The sequence below is a fragment of the Callithrix jacchus genome, chromosome 13 (assembly GCF_049354715.1).
Source record: "Callithrix jacchus isolate 240 chromosome 13, calJac240_pri, whole genome shotgun sequence".
Taxonomy (NCBI): domain Eukaryota; kingdom Metazoa; phylum Chordata; class Mammalia; order Primates; family Cebidae; genus Callithrix; species Callithrix jacchus.
Genome location: NC_133514.1, coordinates 18,236,577 through 18,253,755, shown reverse-complemented (window position 1 = coordinate 18,253,755; position 17,179 = coordinate 18,236,577). Strand labels below are relative to the sequence as shown.

Here is a 17,179-nt window from a genome sequence, read left to right as displayed (position 1 = left end):
AATGTGATGATGGAGCAGAAAAACCCCTACTGCTTAGTAACGCCATAACTCTGTGCATTGCTCAGGAGAAATTCAAGCTGACTGCAGAAATTGGCGTTAAGTAATGAGGAGCTGAATGTTAATCCCCAAGACAATGGGGAAAATGTCTCTAGAGCATGTCAGAGGTCTTCATGGCAGCCCCTCCTATCACAGGCCTGGAGGCCTAGGAGAAAATGGTTTCCTGGTACAGGCCCACGGTCCTGTATTGTATGCAGTCTAGGGACTTGGTGTCTGACATCCCAGCCACTCCAGCTGTGACAAAAAGGGACTGAGGTACAGCTTGGGCTGTTGCTTCAGAGAGTGGGAGCCCCAGGTCTTGGCAGCCTCCATGTGGTGTTGAATCTGTGAGTGCACAAAAGTCAAGAATTGAGGTTAGAGAACCTCCACCTAGATTTCAGAAGAGGTATGGAAACACTTGGATGCCCAGGTAAAAGTTTGCTGCAGAGGCAGGGCCCTCACAGAGAATGAAGGGAAGGGAAATGTGGCATCAAAGCTCCCATACGGAGTCCTACTGGGGAACTGCTTAGTGAGCTGTGAGAAAAGGGCCATCATCCTTCAGACCCCAGAATGGCAGAACCACCAATAGTTTAACCATGCACCTAGAAAAGCTGCAGACACTCAGCACCAGCACATGAAAGCAGCCAAGATGGGAGAGGGGGGCTATACCTTGCAATGCCACAGGGGCAGAGCTGCCCAAGACCATAGGAACCCACCTCTTATATCAATGTGACCTGGATGTAAGACATGGAGTCAAACGAGATCATTTTGGAGCTTTAAGATTTGACCGCCCTGCTGAATTTCAAACTTGCACAGAGCCTGTAGCCCCTTTGTTTTGGCCAATGTCTCCCATTTGGAATGGCTATATTTACCAAATGCCTGTACCTCCACTGTATCTAGGAAGTAACTAAGTTGCTTTTGATTTTACAGGCTCATAGGCAGAAGGGACTTGCCTTGTCAGATGAGACCTTGGACTATGAACTTTTGAGTTAATGCTGAAATGAGTTAAGACTTTGGGTGACTGTTGGGAAGGCATGATTGGTCTTAAAATGTGAGGACATGACATTTGGGAGGGGCCGGGGTAGAATAATATGGTTTGGCTGTATCCCCACCCAAATTTCATCTTGAATTCCCACATGTTGTGGGAGGGACCTGTTGGGAGGTAATTGAGTCATTGGGGCACATCTTTTCCATGCTGTTCTTATGATAGGGAGTAAGTCTCATGATATCTGATGGTGATTACAAGGGGCAGTTTTCCTGTCCAAGCTCTTTCCTTGCGGCCATCCATGTAAGATGTGAGTTGCTCCTCCTTGCCTCCTGTCATGATTGTGAGGCTTCCCCAGCCAATGGCACTGTAAGTCCAATTAAGCCTCTTTCTTTTATAAATTGCCAGGCTTAGGTGTGTCTTTATCAGCCCAGTATAAATGGACTAATACAATTACCTTAATATTAAGACCAGAAAAGGAATTCACAAAGAAAGAAAACTACAGATTAATAATTCTTATGAATATGGATGCTGCAACAAAATACTAGCAAGTTGAATCCAAAAGCATATAAAAAGAATTATATACCAGGACCAAATGAGTTTTATCCTAGAAATACAAGGTTTGTTCAACATCCCAAAATAAATCGATGTAACAAATTATATCAATAGAATAAAAAGCAAAAGTCACAGGATTATCTCAAAAACAGAGAAAGCATTTTACTAAAACCAACACTCTTTCATGATAAAAATCACAAAATAAAAGTGAACTTCTTCAACCTGATAAAGAATATCTACAAAAACTCACAGCTAACATTATATTTAATGGCGAACAACTGAAAGATTTTCTCCAAAAAAGATATCTGTTATCACTGCTTGCATGCAATATTGTACTGGAGGCTCTCGCTAGGACAACTAGGTAAGTAAAAGAAATAAAAAGCATCCTTGGCTGGGCGTGGTGGCTCATGCCTCTAATCCTAGCACTTTGGGAGGCTGAGGTGGGCGGATCACAAGGTCAATAGATTGAGACCATCCTGGCCAATATGGTAAAACTCTATCTCCACTAAAATACAAAAAAGTAGCCGGGCATGGTGGCAGGTTCCTGCAGTCCCAGCTACTCAGGAGGCTGAGGCAGGGAAATTGCTTGAACCCAGGAGGCGGAGGTTGCAGTGAGCTGAGATCACGCCAGTGAACTCCAGCCTGGTGACAGAGCCATATTTCCTCTCGAAGTCAAAAAAAAAAAAAAATTCAGATTGAAAAGGAAAAGGTAAAACTTTATTTGATTTGCAAATTATATGATACTATATAGGGAAAATCCTAAGGAAGCCACGATAAAAGCATTAAGAATAATAAATAGGGCCGGGCGCGGTGGCTCACGCCTGTAATCCCAGCACTTTGGGAGGCTGAGGCGGGTGGATCACCAGGTCAAGAGATCGAGACCATCCTGGTCAACATGGTGAAACCCCGTCTCTACTAAAAATACAAAAAATTAGCTGGGCATGGTGGCACATGCCTGTAAACCCAGCTACTCAGGAGGCTGAGGCAGGAGAATTGCCTGAACCCAGGAGGCGGAGGTTGCGGTGAGCCGAGATCACGCCATTGCACTCCAGCCTGGGCAACAAGAGTGAAACTCTGTCTCAAAAAAAAAAAAAAATCAATTATATTTGTATACACTCACAATGAATCCTAAAATGAAATCAAGAAAAGGTTTTATCCACTTTCACATAAAAAAGTATTGAATATCTGGGAGTAAGTTTAACAAAATCAACCCTAAATCTATAGTCTGCAAACTACAAAGCATTATTTTAAAAATTAGAGATGATCTAAATTTGAAAAATTTTTTAAAAGTAAACTCATGCTTTGGATTAAAAGACTTCTCATTGTTAAGATGCCAGTGACCTCTACACTGAGCTACAGGTTCAGCATAATCCCTGTGATAAACTCAGCTGATTTTAGAAATTGGCAAGCTGCTCCTAAAATTCATATGAATTGCAAAAGACCCAATATAAGCAAAATAATTCTGGAAAAGGGAAACAAAAAAGGCAGATTCACATTTCCTGATGTCAAAACTCACTATAAGACAGTGTGGCACTGGCAAAAGGACAGATATAGATCAGTGGAAAATAATTGAGAGTCCAAAAATAAACCCATACTTTTATGGTCATCCTTTTTGAAAAGGATGCCAAGACCACTGGGGGAAAAAAAAAATCATCATTTCAATAAATGGCAACTGGATAGCCACATGCAAAAGAATGAAGCCGGACTCTGATCTGACACCATTTACAAAAATTAATTGAAAATGCATCAAGAGTTAAACTGCAAAACTCTTATGAGAAAACATGGAGATAAAGCTTCATAACTTTGGATTTGGCAAAGGATCAGTAAATATCTGCTGAATAGAAGAACCAGAAGCTTCAGGAAACAGAAAACTGGAACAACATGGAAAAGGAATGTTATTGATGAATGTAGAGATAATTTTTGTATATGGTAAGGAAAAGGGAGGTGTAAAGAATTAGAGACCAGTCTTAGAATGTACCTGGTGGGCACACTTCTCCCGGAGGGCTATGTTTCCATTGCTGTGAGGCAGGTAATTGATCATCACGTTTGATGGTTACAGCTGAGGCAGGTACAGCCTGTGGGGGCAAAGCAGGGACTGGCATGAGTGGCTTTCAGATCTCACCCTTTACAAGATTAATCTCATATTCCATTCCCTCAGCCTCCAAAACTAGAGAGAATTTGCATCTTTCTCCCAGTTCTAAAATTCAACCATTTATTTGTACTCATATTTGTCCCTTTGCCCCCACGCCCCCAGCCCTTGGCAACTACCGTTCTACTGTCTGTTTCTATGAATTTGACTACTCTACGTACTTCATGTAAATGGAACCACACAGTATCTTATTTTTTTCTTGTAACTGCCATATTTCACTTAGCATAGTATCAGCATGATCCATCCATTTGGTACCATGCATTGGAATTTCCTTCCTTTCCAGTTCCTTTCCAGTGTTTGTGTGTGTGTGTGTGTGTGTGTGTGTGTGTGTGCGCGCACGCACATGCATGTATACATATACATATCATATTTGTTCATCTGTCAATGGACACTTGGATTGTGTCCACAATTTAGCTATTGTGAACAACCCCGGTATGAACATGGGTGTACAAAATCTCTTTGAGCCCCTTCTTTCAGTTCTTTTGGATATATACCCCAAGGTAAGATTGCTGTTTTCCTCCGAGAGTTGTATAATTCTTGTAGATCTTACATTTAGGCCACATATGAAAAGCCAACAGCTCGCATCCTACTTAACAGTGAAGGACTAAAGGTTTTTTCTCCAAGATCAGGAATAAGACACAGAGGCCTCCTGTCGTCACTTCTATGGTGTCAGGGTAATGCAGGGCCCACAGAAAGAGTTAGAAAGAGGTCCGTTCCCTCCAACTCAATTTCTTGGAAGAGTTTGAGAATCAGTAGATGTCATCATGGAAGAAGTTTTTCCTCCTTCTTTATGTCCTGAAACAATTTGTCTACTGTTGGTGTTATTTCTTCCAAAAACACTTATAGAATTCATCAGTGAAATGACATGGGACTGCAGTGTTCATCATTGTGAGCATTTAAACAATGAATCCCACTGGGGATGGTGGCTCACACCTGTAATCCCAGCACTTTGAGAGGCCGAGGCGGGTAGATCACCTGAGGACAGGAGTTTGAGACTAGCCTGACCAACAGGGTGAAATCCCGTCTCTACTAAAAATACAAAAAATCAGTCGGGTGTGGTGGTGGGTGACTGTAATCCCAGCTACTCGGGAGGGAGGCTGAGGCATGATAATTGCCTGAACCTGGGAGGTGGAGGTTGCAGTGAGCCAAGTTTACACCACTACACTCCAGCATGGGTGACAGAGTGAGACTCCATCTCAAAATAAATAAATAAATAATGAACTCCAATTCATAGACACTTTAGGAATATTTAAATTAGCTTTACCCCTTGTGGCTATTTTGCTGAGTAGTGTTTTTCAAGAAATTTTCTATTTAATCTAAGTTGTCAAATTGATTGGCATAAAGTTACTCATGAGATCCCACTGCTACCCTTTTACTAGCTGTGGAGTTTGTAATAATATCCCATCATTAATTCTTGATATTGGTATTTCATGCTGTTCTTTGTTTCTTTTGAACCTTGCTTTATTACTTTTATTAATTTTGTTGACCACTTCTGAGAACCAACTCTTGGCTTATTGATTCCTTTTATTGTTTGAATTCTGTTTCATTGATTTCACGCTCATTATTTCCTTGTCATCTTGTTACTGCTTTTGAGTTTAATTGATCACTTTTTTCTTTTTTTTAAGACGGAGTCTTGCTCTATCACCAGGCTGGAGTGCAGTGGTGTGATTCCAGCTCGCTGCAACTTCCATTTTCTGGTTTTAAGCAATCCTCCTGGCTCAGCCTCCTGAGTAGCTAGGACTACAGACATGCACCACCACACCCCACTAATTTTTTTTTTTTTTTTTTTTTTGTATTTTTAGTAGAGATCGAGTTTCATCACGTTGGCCAGGATGGTCTCGATCTCTTGACCTCATGATCCGCCCACCTCAGCCTCCCAAAGTGCTGGGATTACAGGCGTGAGACACCACGCCTGGCCAATTGACACTTATTTTATGGGTAAATAATGCAGACCTCTGAGTCATTGATTGTGATACCATTCTTCTTTTAATCCTAAAGCACTTTACTGAGATAAACATTATATATATAATTATTTCCTTTAAATATACTTATAGAAGTGTATAACCAGCAGTAAAATTAATTTTTTAATATTTTCATCACCCCAAAAAGAAACTCCATGCCCATTAGCAGTCACTCCTTGTTTTCCCCAACTCCCAATTCTTTTCACAGAAGCTGTGAGAGCTGTGTATGTCACTCTAAGCACTGACTTAGTGGCTTCCCACACATTTCCACATATTATATAATTATCATCAGCTATTTTGAAATATTTTGAATTCTCTTTTGACTTCATCCATGAACTATGAATTATTTATAAGTATGTTGCTAATATTCACATATGAGGAGTCTATCTAGATATTGTCATTGCAACAATTTAATTTCATTGAGATCAGAGAACATATTTTATATAATTTCCTTCATTTTAAATGTTTTTAGATTTGTTTTATAGCTCACAATGTGGTCTATCTTGGTGGAAGTACCATGTTCATAGAAAAGAATGAATCTCCAGTAGATGTTGCATGCCTGCTCTATAGATGTCAGTTAAGTCAAGGGGGTTGATGGTGTTCAGATCTTCTATTTTCCTGTTTTCATCTGATTGTTCTAATCAATTGTTGAGAAGGGGGCAACATGATCCCCCTTTAGTCCTTTTGAGTGTTGCTTCATGTATTTTAAAGCTCTACTAAAACACATATACATGTTTATGATTATTATGTCTTCTGATGAATTCACTTTTAACACTAAAAATAGTGCATTAAAAAATATATCTGCTAATAGCAAATGAAAACCTGACAACGAGCCCCTGGTGACTCTGGATCTCGGCAGTTCTCAGCATTCTGTTCAGCTGCTCTTCCCACCTCTCACATAAGGCAGTGCAGCCTTCCTAGAACCCATGTTACTCATTCACCCAAGTCGGTGCCGGGTGACCACACTGCAAGGAATCCTGGAGTATCAGGAACAAGGCACGACCCTCCCTTTCCTTAGGACAGTTCCAGTTCACAGGGAGATGAGGCACAGCCATCAATAACCCCAAAGTCCATGAAGGTGTGAAGAGTCATGAGGGGCTGCCCAGGCAGAGGTGACAAATGCTATTGGTGGCAGGGACACTGGTGGACATAGAAGAAAAAGTCCACACAGACAGGCTCCCAGGCAGACAGGAAGTCAAAGCAGTAGGGGAGGGAGTAACAACAAGTGAGGTTGGGACACAGCTCTGCAGTTGTGGGTGTCTCTGATTGAGGGAGATGGAAGTTGTGGTCAGAGAAGTGAGGTTCTCAGTTCACAGATTCTGGCTCATGGGGGTGTGAGGGTATGGGGGTGTGTGTGTGTGTGTGTGCGTGTGCGTGTGAGCGCATTAGAGAGCGAGAGAGACAGGTCTTGTTCCAGGTCTTCTCCTCCACAGACTCTCCTGACCCTGCCTCTTCTTGAGCTGAGTCATTAATCACAGGGTTTCCTTGCCTTGTGTTTACAGGCAAGTTTGGCATTCACACTGTGGTCTCCTCTCTCAAGCATACATATCTTAAAAAATGCCTTGTTGATCTTAAAATGAGCAGTTCAGACCTGTTCTGAAAGTCGTCCTGTGGTCGGAAATCTGCTTCCCCTGAGTCTTTTGTGGTGTTTTTCTTTCTTTCTTTGTTCTTTTAGTATGAAAAGACCCCTGCCTTAAGAAACAAGCCATCTGTCAAAGACTCGGGCCAGCCTCATGGTTTGGGGGAAGCCACTTCATCTCTAAACATGTCTATCATTCTTGAAATAAGAGGTGGCCTTAAATGACTTCTCAGGGACCCCTAGATGTGACTCAGCCCTAGGTGAGTGCAGGCCTCATGAACAAGCACCAAATACCCCCATGGGAAAGGCCAGCACAACCCAGTGACCCAATCACTGCCGCTGCCCCGAGGGTCGCTCATCCCCCTGCCCAGCCCTCCCCTGAAGGAATGTTCTTTGTCTCATGACAATGAGGGTTCCTGTACAGTCTGGTTGTATGAGGATTCCGTGTGTTCATATGTGTATAAAGTGCTGAGGACAGACTTGGCACGTGCAAGTACTGTATTTCAGCACATGCTGTTGTGAGTACAAACATTACCCTCAATGTTGATTTTAATCAAACCACATCCTACAAGCCAACAATACCAGGACCTGGGGACTTGCAACTCCACAGCCTCCCTCTGCCAGATTCAAGTAGGGAGATGGTATCCCTGGAGCCCGCACAGCCTCTCTGGAGGTGGGGGAGGTGAGGCAGGTGGGACCCCATGCTTCCCGATAGCTATTTAGGTCCCTGGTGACACCTCCTCTACCAGACTGTGGGCTCTGGGGAGCAGGATTCACACAGGGCTCACTTGTCCTCCCACCGCCACCAGGCGTAGACATTCTCAGAGTAAAGGACTCATCACCCACTTCCTGGGTGAATGACTTTCCTTCCAAGCCCATGAGGCGAGCCCAGTGGTGGCCTCAGCTCACTGCTCAGCTCACAGGCTCCAGGCTGCAGCATGGGGAGGGTCCCCCTGAGAGCCCTGTGGACTCTGCTGAGGATCCCCAGGAGCTCCCAGAGGCCAAGGGCAGGGCAGAGATACGCAGAAGCGGCTGTTCAGCAGAACTTAGTCCTACAGAGACCAAAACATGGCTGTTGTTATTCAGAAGGGGAGGCCAAAAGTGCTAGAGGCATGGCTCCTGAGGATTATTTTTGCTGCAATCAAAGTGCTGAAACCACTGTTAAGGAGAAAGTCTTCAAAGCAGCCAGAGGCCAGGCGCGGTGGCTCAAGCCTGTAATCCCAGCACTTTGGGAGGCTGAGGCGGGCAGATCACAAGGTCAAGAGATTGAGACCATCCTGGCCAACATGGTGAAACCCCACCTCTACTAAAAATATGAAAAAATTAGCCAGGCATGGTGGCACATGCCTGTGGTCCCAGCTACTCAGGAGGTTAAGTTGGAAGAATCACTTGAACTCAGGAAGTGAAGGAAGCGGAGATTGCATCACTGCACTCCAGCCTGGTGACAGAACAAGATTCTGCTAAAAAAAAAAAAAAAAGCAGCCAGAGAACAAAGGTCTCCTTCCCACAGACAAGCCAGGTGAGAGGGGCAGCCTCAGCCAGAGAAATCACAGCAGGAGGAGGCAGCGGCAGAGAGCCCACCCCAGGCGGTGTGTCTCCTCCCTCCTCTTTACCAAGACTGTTCCCTCTCCCTCCACTCAGTGCTGAGACCAACAGCAGACATGGGGCAAGGGCTTGATGCACTTAATATGACCTAAGCCATACAAACCTATTACCAGCAAACTCCAATGCCTTCACTTTGAAATTCTCGTCATCTAACTTTTTAAAGTGGTCATTCCTAGTTTCCCTCATTCCTACCACTGCTCTGGACAGACTGGCCTGTTCCCTGGTGCACACACTTTCCCCCTCTGAGCTGTGGTTCCCTCCTCTGTAAAATGTGATGATTCATATCTCCTCCTGACCCCAGGCGGGTGTCTGAGGTGCTGAGCACACCCTGCTCTTCCCTACAAAGCAGACTCTTTCTCCTTTCCCTATTATCACAGATACCTGCCTGGGAATCCAAGAGAGGCTCTTCGCAGACCAACAAGCACCTGCTATTATCAAGCAGGCCAGGTCCCAAATGCTGGGGACTTCCTCCTCCTAAATCTCATTTTCTCTCCAAACAAAATGAGAGCAACAATCCCCATCTCTCTGGGGTAGGAAAGTACCCTAAACAAAGATGTGCAGTCTCTGGCTGGGAGGAGGACATCAGCTGTCCATCAGCATAGGCTTGGGGCATGGCACTGTCCCCACGGTCCCCATCCCCGACCTGGAAGCTAAAAGCTAGAGCCTCACTGCGCTGCCATTCCTAGATACAGGACAGAAGACCATAACTGGGACTGCTGCTTCTCAGTAGGGGCGGGGTGAGCAGCCAGCTGCAGCCACCTAGATGGAGACATTTCCTGCTCACTCTTCGAACTGCAATCTGGGCTGCATGCCCACTAGAAGGACAACTGAAGTGTGGCAGGTAACCCAGGCTGTGGCCCTGCAGTGCCATCGCTGTCCTCACTTGAAGTCTGGCTCCTCTGTTCCTCCACAGCCCCTCCCCATGGTGCTCCACCCCAGTCTTCAGAAGCTTCTGCCTCAAACTCAGGGAGCTGATACCGAGGTGCAGGTAGGATAGGCTGCAGCCTCTGCTGGTGGAGGGCATGTGCCCTGGGGAACCAGTTCAGAGTGACTGACACTGTCGCTGAGGATGTGATTTTTCCTCCCACATGACAGCATACATCTGCCCACACAGTCCACTGCGGTTTACACAGGGCCACTGGGGACTTTTTCTTACATCCGTCTATTTTATAAGAAGGAGCTAGGGCCACACAAGAGTCACCAAGCTGAAGAACAGCACAGCCAACCCTGGCAGTCTTCAGCCTCCGATCTCTGGGCTCTTTAACAGCCTGAGGGTCTGAGCTCCTGAGCCTTTACAATTTCTCATTTCCTACTGCGATAAAGAGAGGGGAGAGGTGGAAGGACGTGGTGTAGAGATTGGACCAGCCCAGCACTGACAGAGCCAGGACCTGAGGTCAGAAACTGAGCTTATCTCTAGGCTCATCTGAGGTTATCCTGACAGGCTGAGGACAGAGACCTTATCTCCATTCACAGGCATGGCGAGTGGCAGGGACTGGCCCCAGCTGACCACGGTTTCCCAGATGCATAGGTGTGACTGCAGTCTTCCCTGCTCCCTCCCCTGCTGTCTCATCTGGAGTCTCAAAGTCATCTACTCCCAGTCTCAAAAAATTCCTGGATCCTTGAAAATCTTTAATAACATTGAAATAAAAAATACAACATTGGGATGTATCATTTTTTTTACCTCTTAGACTAAGAAAGAATGAAAATTCTGTGTAGCAAGGGTGCAGAGACACGGGCACGCTTGGGTACTCTTGGTGTGAGTGTAAAATTGACACAACCTTCTCCCAAAGGACAATTTAGCAACATCCAAACAAAATTCTAAATTGATGAGCTCATTGACCCAGCAATTCCTCTCCTCAGGAGCTGCCTAATACTCCAGTGAACGTGGATATACGGACACGTGACACATACAAGGGTTCTCACTACAATCCTGCTGGAATTAGCACAAAGGGAGGATATCATGTTAACCATTGTCCATAGGATGGAAAATTAAAATCAACTGTGGTTCACCCCATGTGTTTCACCCATGCACTAAATATAATGATGCTGTTAAAAAGAGTGAGACACATGCAGGTACTGACGGAAAACACCTAAAGCGATTTGTTGTTCACTCAGAATTTTTAAAACCTAAGGTGCCTATAAATGCACAGGTAGAAAGCTGTTGGATGGTGGGATGAGAGGGTCCTGTGGGACGGCAGAAGGCCTTGGCGTCTGCTTATGGGTTCTACCAGGTCTCATGCTGAAATCTGAACCCCAGCGTAGCTGGTGGGGTCTGTTGGGGTCTGGGGATGGGGTGTATCCCTCATGAATGACATGGTGCCATACCCACCTCCTCTCCCATCCCCCGCAGGGAATTGTCACTCTTAGTTCCCCTGAGAGCTGGTTGTTAAAATGAACTTGGCCCCTCCCCGTCCCTTTGCTCAACTCTTTCCCCTCCCCCACCGTCCTCCCCATCCCCTTTCCCTGATGGGCAGAATCCAGCTGTCCTTCCCCTTGGCCATGAGTGGAATCTTCCTACCAGAAGCAGATGCCGGTGCCATGCTTTTTGTGTAGCCTGCAGAACCACGTGCCAAATACACCTCTTTATAAATTACACAACCTCAAGTATTCTTTTACAGCCACTTAAACCAACTGTCACATTTCCCAAACCACCACATTCAGATGTTTGATCTTGTCTACACAGGTGAGCCCTACATCTACCTGGACTCACACTGGCCGGGTGCGGTGGCTCACGCCTGTAATCCTAGCACTTTGGGAGGCCTAGACGGGTGGATCACGAGGTCAAGAGATCGAGACCATCCTGGTCAACATGGTGAAACCCCGTCTCTACTAAAAATACAAAAAAGTAGCTGGGCATGGTGGCGCGTGCCTGTAATCCCAGCTACTCAGGAGGCTGAGGCAGGAGAATTGCCTGAACCCAGGAGGCAGAGATTGCGGTGAGCCGAGATCGGGCCATTGCACTCCAGCCTGGGTAACAAGAGCGAAACTCCATCTCAAAAAAAAATAATAATAATAATAATAATAAGTAAGCATCAACCGTGGGTTCCACCTCATATAAACTGATGTTTAAAACATAAATTCTGTAATTATTTGCAGATTACAAAATGCCATTAGTTTCCTGGATCTTGTTTACTTTGTTAAAAAAACTTGAAATTTCCTGACACCTGTAAGACTGGTTTTTATCCTTGAGCTATTTAGCTTTTGTTTCGTGCTTCCTCGATGTGGAAGAAATCTGGAAGAGAGCAAGTGGCAGAGCCTCTGCGGACATGAAAGAGAACTGAAGGCATTGGCATTTTCCAGATTGCTTTCGCGGTTTGCTGCCTTCTGCAGGATGGGTATGCCCCGTCCCGGCTGTGTCACTGCAGTTGATTCACCGCCCTGTACCTGTTCATGTGCAAGAAAATGGCTGGAAGGGGGGCCGGGCGCGGTGGCTCACGCCTGTAATCCCAGCACTTTGGGAGGCCGAGGCAGGTGGATCACGAGGTCAAGAAATCAAGACCATCCTGTCAACAAGGGGAAACCCCGTCTCTACTAAAAATACAAAAATTAGCTGGGCATGGTGGCGCGTGCCTGTAATCTCAGCTACTCGGGAGGCTGAGGCAGGAGAATTGCTTGAACCCAGGAGGCGGAGGTTTCGGTGAGCCGAGATCGTGCCATTGCACTCCAGTCTGGGTAACAACAGCGAAACCCCGTCTCAAAAAAAAAAAAAAAAAAAGAAAAGAAAATGGCTGGAAGGAAACTGCTGCCGGGGTGCTCATGGGACTCGAAGGAAACGGAAGACTACGGACAGCGGAGAGAAAGTTACTTTTTCCTGCCGGGCCGCGCGTTTAACCCGTTTGTCTAAGTAAAGAAGGATGAAGCGGCCGGGCGCGGTGGCTCACGCCTGTAATCCTAGCACTTTCGGGGCCGAGGCGGGCAGATCACGAAGTCAAGAGATCCAGATCATCCTGGCTAACACGGTGAAACCCCGTCTCTACTAACAACACAAAAAATTAGCCGGGCGCGGTGGCGGGCGCCTGTGGCCCCAGCTACTCAGGAGGCTGAAACGAGAATCGCTTGAATCCGGAAGGCGGAGGTTGCAGTGAGCCGAGATCGCGCCACCGCACGCCAGCCAGCCCGGGCGACCGAGCGAGACACACACACACACACACACACACACACACACACGAAACGAAAAGAAGGATGGGGGTGCGGAGGGGGGTGGGGGGGAAGAAAGACATGTCCCCTGCGCTCCCCTTCACGCAGCCAGTGTGGCTTGGAGGTAGCTTCGAAGTTTACACACTTGAGCTCGCTCTGCCGATTCCGAAACCTCCCCAGACATCTTGAGGCGTTGGGAGGAGGGAGCCGCGCTACGCAGCGGAGGACAGGGTGGAGTCCCCCGGCCCAGACTCCTGTGGGGAGGCGGTTAGGGCTCTCTGCTCCCTCCAGGCGCAGGTCACTCCTGCCAGACCCTAGGGACCCCACTCTTCTTCCGACTTCTACGACGGGTTCCTGCTGCACGGACACGTCCGGCCACAGGCGACCCAGGCCAGGCACCCCGTCGCGTCCCCCTCTCTCCCTGCCTCCTCCCTGTGCCAGGCGCGCTTTTCCCCAGCAGGGACCGCGGTGGGGACTCACCCACAGCAAGACCCCGACGACGACGACGGAGAAGAAAATCTGGGGGACTCGGAGCCGGGGCCTCGCTCCTCGCGCCCGCCTGGGTCCTGGGGCGCGCCCTGCCCGGGCCCTCGAGGGAGCCTGGGCGCAGGGTCCCGGCTGTCTCATGGGGTAGGCAGCGCTCCTCGGCCCCCGCCCCGCTGTTCAATCCTCGACGCGGAGGAGCCCCTAGCTGTGCTGGGTGTGGCCGCGACTGCCTCTGAACCTCTCGCTGAGCTCCCTAGATTCGGAGTCGCTGCCAGGAAAGCGCCCAGCTTTACTCCAGCTGGCGATTGCGTCAAACAGCGTCAATCCAAGAAGCACTGCGCTCTGGTAAGACCAAAGTTGGCATTCTCTGGGTCAAGGCACCTGATCCCTCCCCCTTCTCGGGGCACCTGAGACTCCTGTTGGTGAACCCTGAACTTCCTTCCTCTTTGCCCGCCCCCGCTGCTGTCCCTCGACCTCACCCGCCGCCTGGATGCCGCTGCATTCGGAGTCGCTTTGCCATTTAGTCCCAGCGCGAGGCTTTCCTATCTTCCTATTATTCTTAAACCCTAAAAGTATTATGGGATTTGCATGCTGTAGCTATAGTTTAACCAAAACATTAGATTGTGGATCTAGTAATAGAGGCCTGCAACTTCTTATCTACCGAGAAAGTGTGCAAGAACTGCTAACTCACGCCCCATGCCTAACAAGGTGGCTTTCTCAACTTTTAAAGGATTAGAGTCATCCGTGGGTCTTAGGACTCCAAATAAAAGTAATAAACATGTATTTTTCCAGTGCTATAATTGCCCTAATCCCCTTAATCTAACCGATTATTACTACCTTAACCAGCCCCTGCAAAAAAGGTTCATACCCAAATTACGTAAAAATATCTATCGCATGCGCCTTCGTCATTAGCCTCCTCCCTACAGCAATATTTATATGCACATGCCAAGAAGTCATTATCTCAAACTGACACGGAACGACAATCCAAACTCTTAAACTCTCACTAAGCTTCAGAGTAGACTACTTCTCCACAATATTCATCCCAGTAGCACTATTTGTTACCTGATCTATTGTCGAATGCTTAATATGATATATAAACTCAGACCCCTAATATCAATCAATTTTTCAAATACTTATTTTCCTCATCATATTAATTCTGGTTACTGCCAACAACAGCCTTCAACTTTTTATCGAACGAGAAGGCATAGGAATCGTGTCTTTCTAATTGGCTGATGGTAACCCCGAGCAGAGGCTAATCCTCCAAGCAGTGGCGATATTGGCTTTATTTTAGCCAGAGCTTAATCTCTCTCATCCTCCATGAGAGCTTCGACAAGCATTTATTCTTTTAGTTATTTATTTATTTATTTTTTGAGACGGAGTTTCGCTCTTGTTGCCCAGGCTGGGGTGCAATGTCGCAGTCTCGGCTCCCCACTCCCGGGTCCAAGCGATTCTCCTGCCTCAGCCTTATGAGTAGCGGGGATTGCAGGCGCCCACCACCCCGTCCGCCTAATTTTTTGTATTTTTAGTAGAGACGGGTTTCTCCATTTGGGCCAGGCTGGTCTCCAACTCCCGATCTCAGGTAATCCGCCCTCCTAGGCCTCTCAAAGTGCTGGGATTAAGGGCGTGAGCGACCGCGCCCGGCCACAAGCATTTATTCGAAACCCACTCCCGACTCCCTTCCATTAATTAGCCTTCTCTCAGCAGGAGTCGACCTCAGCTTCTGGGTAGCCGGGTTCCTGTCGTTCAGCAGGCGCTTGGTGGGCGGATGGTGGCGAAATGAAGGCTACAGAGGCCGCCACCGCGGGATGTGGACTCCGGGCCGCTGAAGGCTTCTACGGCCTCCTCCGTCGATACCCTCCGTCGACGAGGGACCCATCCTGCTGGTAGTCTCAGGTTTCGATGCCAGTGAAATGTCACCTCAGCTCCACTGTCCCCGGTGTCAGGCAAGCCCTAGGTACCCAATTCCGCCTTTCTTCTGGATCTTCCTAACCTGTTAAGAGTCTTGAAAGCCCTTAAACCAGGGGAGACTACCTGGCGCGTGACAGGGAATGCGTCCTGGCTGGGGTCCAATGTGGGGTAGGTCCTGCCAGCAGTTCCTCTGCACCTAGCGCTGCGCGGGCCCCGGCGTGGGAAATCGGCCTCCCGAAAGGAAAACGAGTCACAGTCCTGCCCGCGCAGGGCTCCCAGGGCGACCACGGGGCTGAGTGGGTAAGAGAAACGGGGCTCTGGCTGATGTGCATTTTTCTCCATGTTTTCACAGGTGTTCGGACACCATTTGTTGAAAAGATTTTCTGTCCTTATCCATAGCCTTATCACTTTTGTTGAAATTAAATTGATCATGTGTGTGTGTGTGTGTGTGTGTGTGTGTTCATTTCTGGACTCCATTCTACTCCATTTATCTTTATTTGGCTAATGTCATGCTAACTACTACATTGTCCTAATTATGAGCTGTATAGTCAATCTTGAAATCAGGGATTTCAAGTCCTCCCCCTGCCTGCCCCCTAAAAATGGTTTGCATTTCCACATATATTTTATATAGAATCCTTTTTTTTCAAGTAAAAAAGCCTGCTGGGACTTTAGTTGGGATTGCATTGAATGTAGAGATCAATGGGAATAATAGACATTTGAACGATTTTGAGTCTTCCAATCTATGAAATTGATTTATTTATTTAGATATTCATTACTTAAGCTTGACAATATTTCACAAACTTTTCAGATACAGGTTTTGCATATCTTTTGTAAATATATTTCTAAATATTTTTGTTACTATTGCTAGTGTAATTTGCTTCTTTTATTTTCAAATTATTTGTTACAACTATACAGAAATACAATTGATTTTTGTACATTGGCCTTGTATCCTATGGTACTGTTAAAAAGATGTAATGTTTCTAGTTGTTATTTTATAATTATTTAGGATTTTCTATGTAACCAATCCTATTGACTGTAACTAAAAACTGTCTCAGTTCTTCCTTTCCAATCTTATTTATTTATTCATTTATTTTTTTTCAGATGGAGTTTCACTCTTTTTGCCCAGTCTGAAGTGCAATGGCATGATCTCGGCTCACCACAACCTCCGCCTCCTGGATTCAAGTGATTCTCCTACCTCAGCCTCCCAAGTAGCTGGGATTACAGGCATATGCCACCACACCTGGCTAATTTTGTATTTTTAGTAGAGATGGGTTTTCTTCATGTTGGTCAGGCTGGTCCCAAACTCCCAGCCTCAGATGATCCTCCCACCTTGGCCTCCCAAAGTGCTGGGATTATAGGTGTGAGCCACTGCTCCCGGCCTCTAATCTTTATACCTTTTATTCATCTTTCCTACTGAATTGCTCTGGATAGGATTTCCAGTACAATGTTAAATAGAAATAGTTAAAGCAGGCATGCTTATCTTATTCCATATCTTAGAGAGAACACATCTAATTAATCACCATTAGATACAATATTATAGCTTCCTCATAGATCCCTGCTATGATTTTAATGTCTCCTCCAAAACTCATGGTGAACGAGACTCACCTCCAAAAAAAAACAACAACCAAAAGACTCCACCTCCCAACATGCTTACACTTGCAAGTGGCTCACACCTGTAATCTGTAATCCCAGGGCTTTGTTTGGGAGGCCAAAGTGGGTAGATCAGGAAGTCAGGAGTTCGAGACCAGCCTGGCCAATATGGCAAAACTCTGTCTATA

At 46.5% G+C, this 17,179-nt stretch overlaps 1 protein-coding gene and 1 long non-coding RNA gene across 4 annotated transcripts in view; one reads left to right on the top strand and one right to left on the bottom strand.

Moving 5' to 3' along the window:
• Positions 1 to 13,754, bottom strand: part of TNFRSF10A (TNF receptor superfamily member 10a) — a 60,351-nt gene extending 46,597 nt beyond the window's left edge. For all 3 annotated transcript variants that reach the window (XM_054243740.2, XM_078347225.1, XM_008979185.5), the window contains exons 1-2: positions 13,488 to 13,754; positions 3,555 to 3,651 (exon numbers count right to left, since the gene is read on the bottom strand). In XM_054243740.2, the coding sequence (XP_054099715.1) occupies positions 3,555 to 3,651; positions 13,488 to 13,634 (244 nt within the window). In that variant the 5' untranslated portion in view covers positions 13,635 to 13,754. The remainder of the gene's footprint in view (positions 1 to 3,554; positions 3,652 to 13,487) is intronic.
• Positions 13,344 to 16,645, top strand: LOC118146751 (uncharacterized). The gene is made up of 3 exons (XR_004732675.3): positions 13,344 to 13,838; positions 15,198 to 15,447; positions 16,503 to 16,645. It is a non-coding gene; the product is annotated as an uncharacterized LOC118146751 (long non-coding RNA).
• Positions 16,646 to 17,179: the final 534 nt, after the last annotated feature.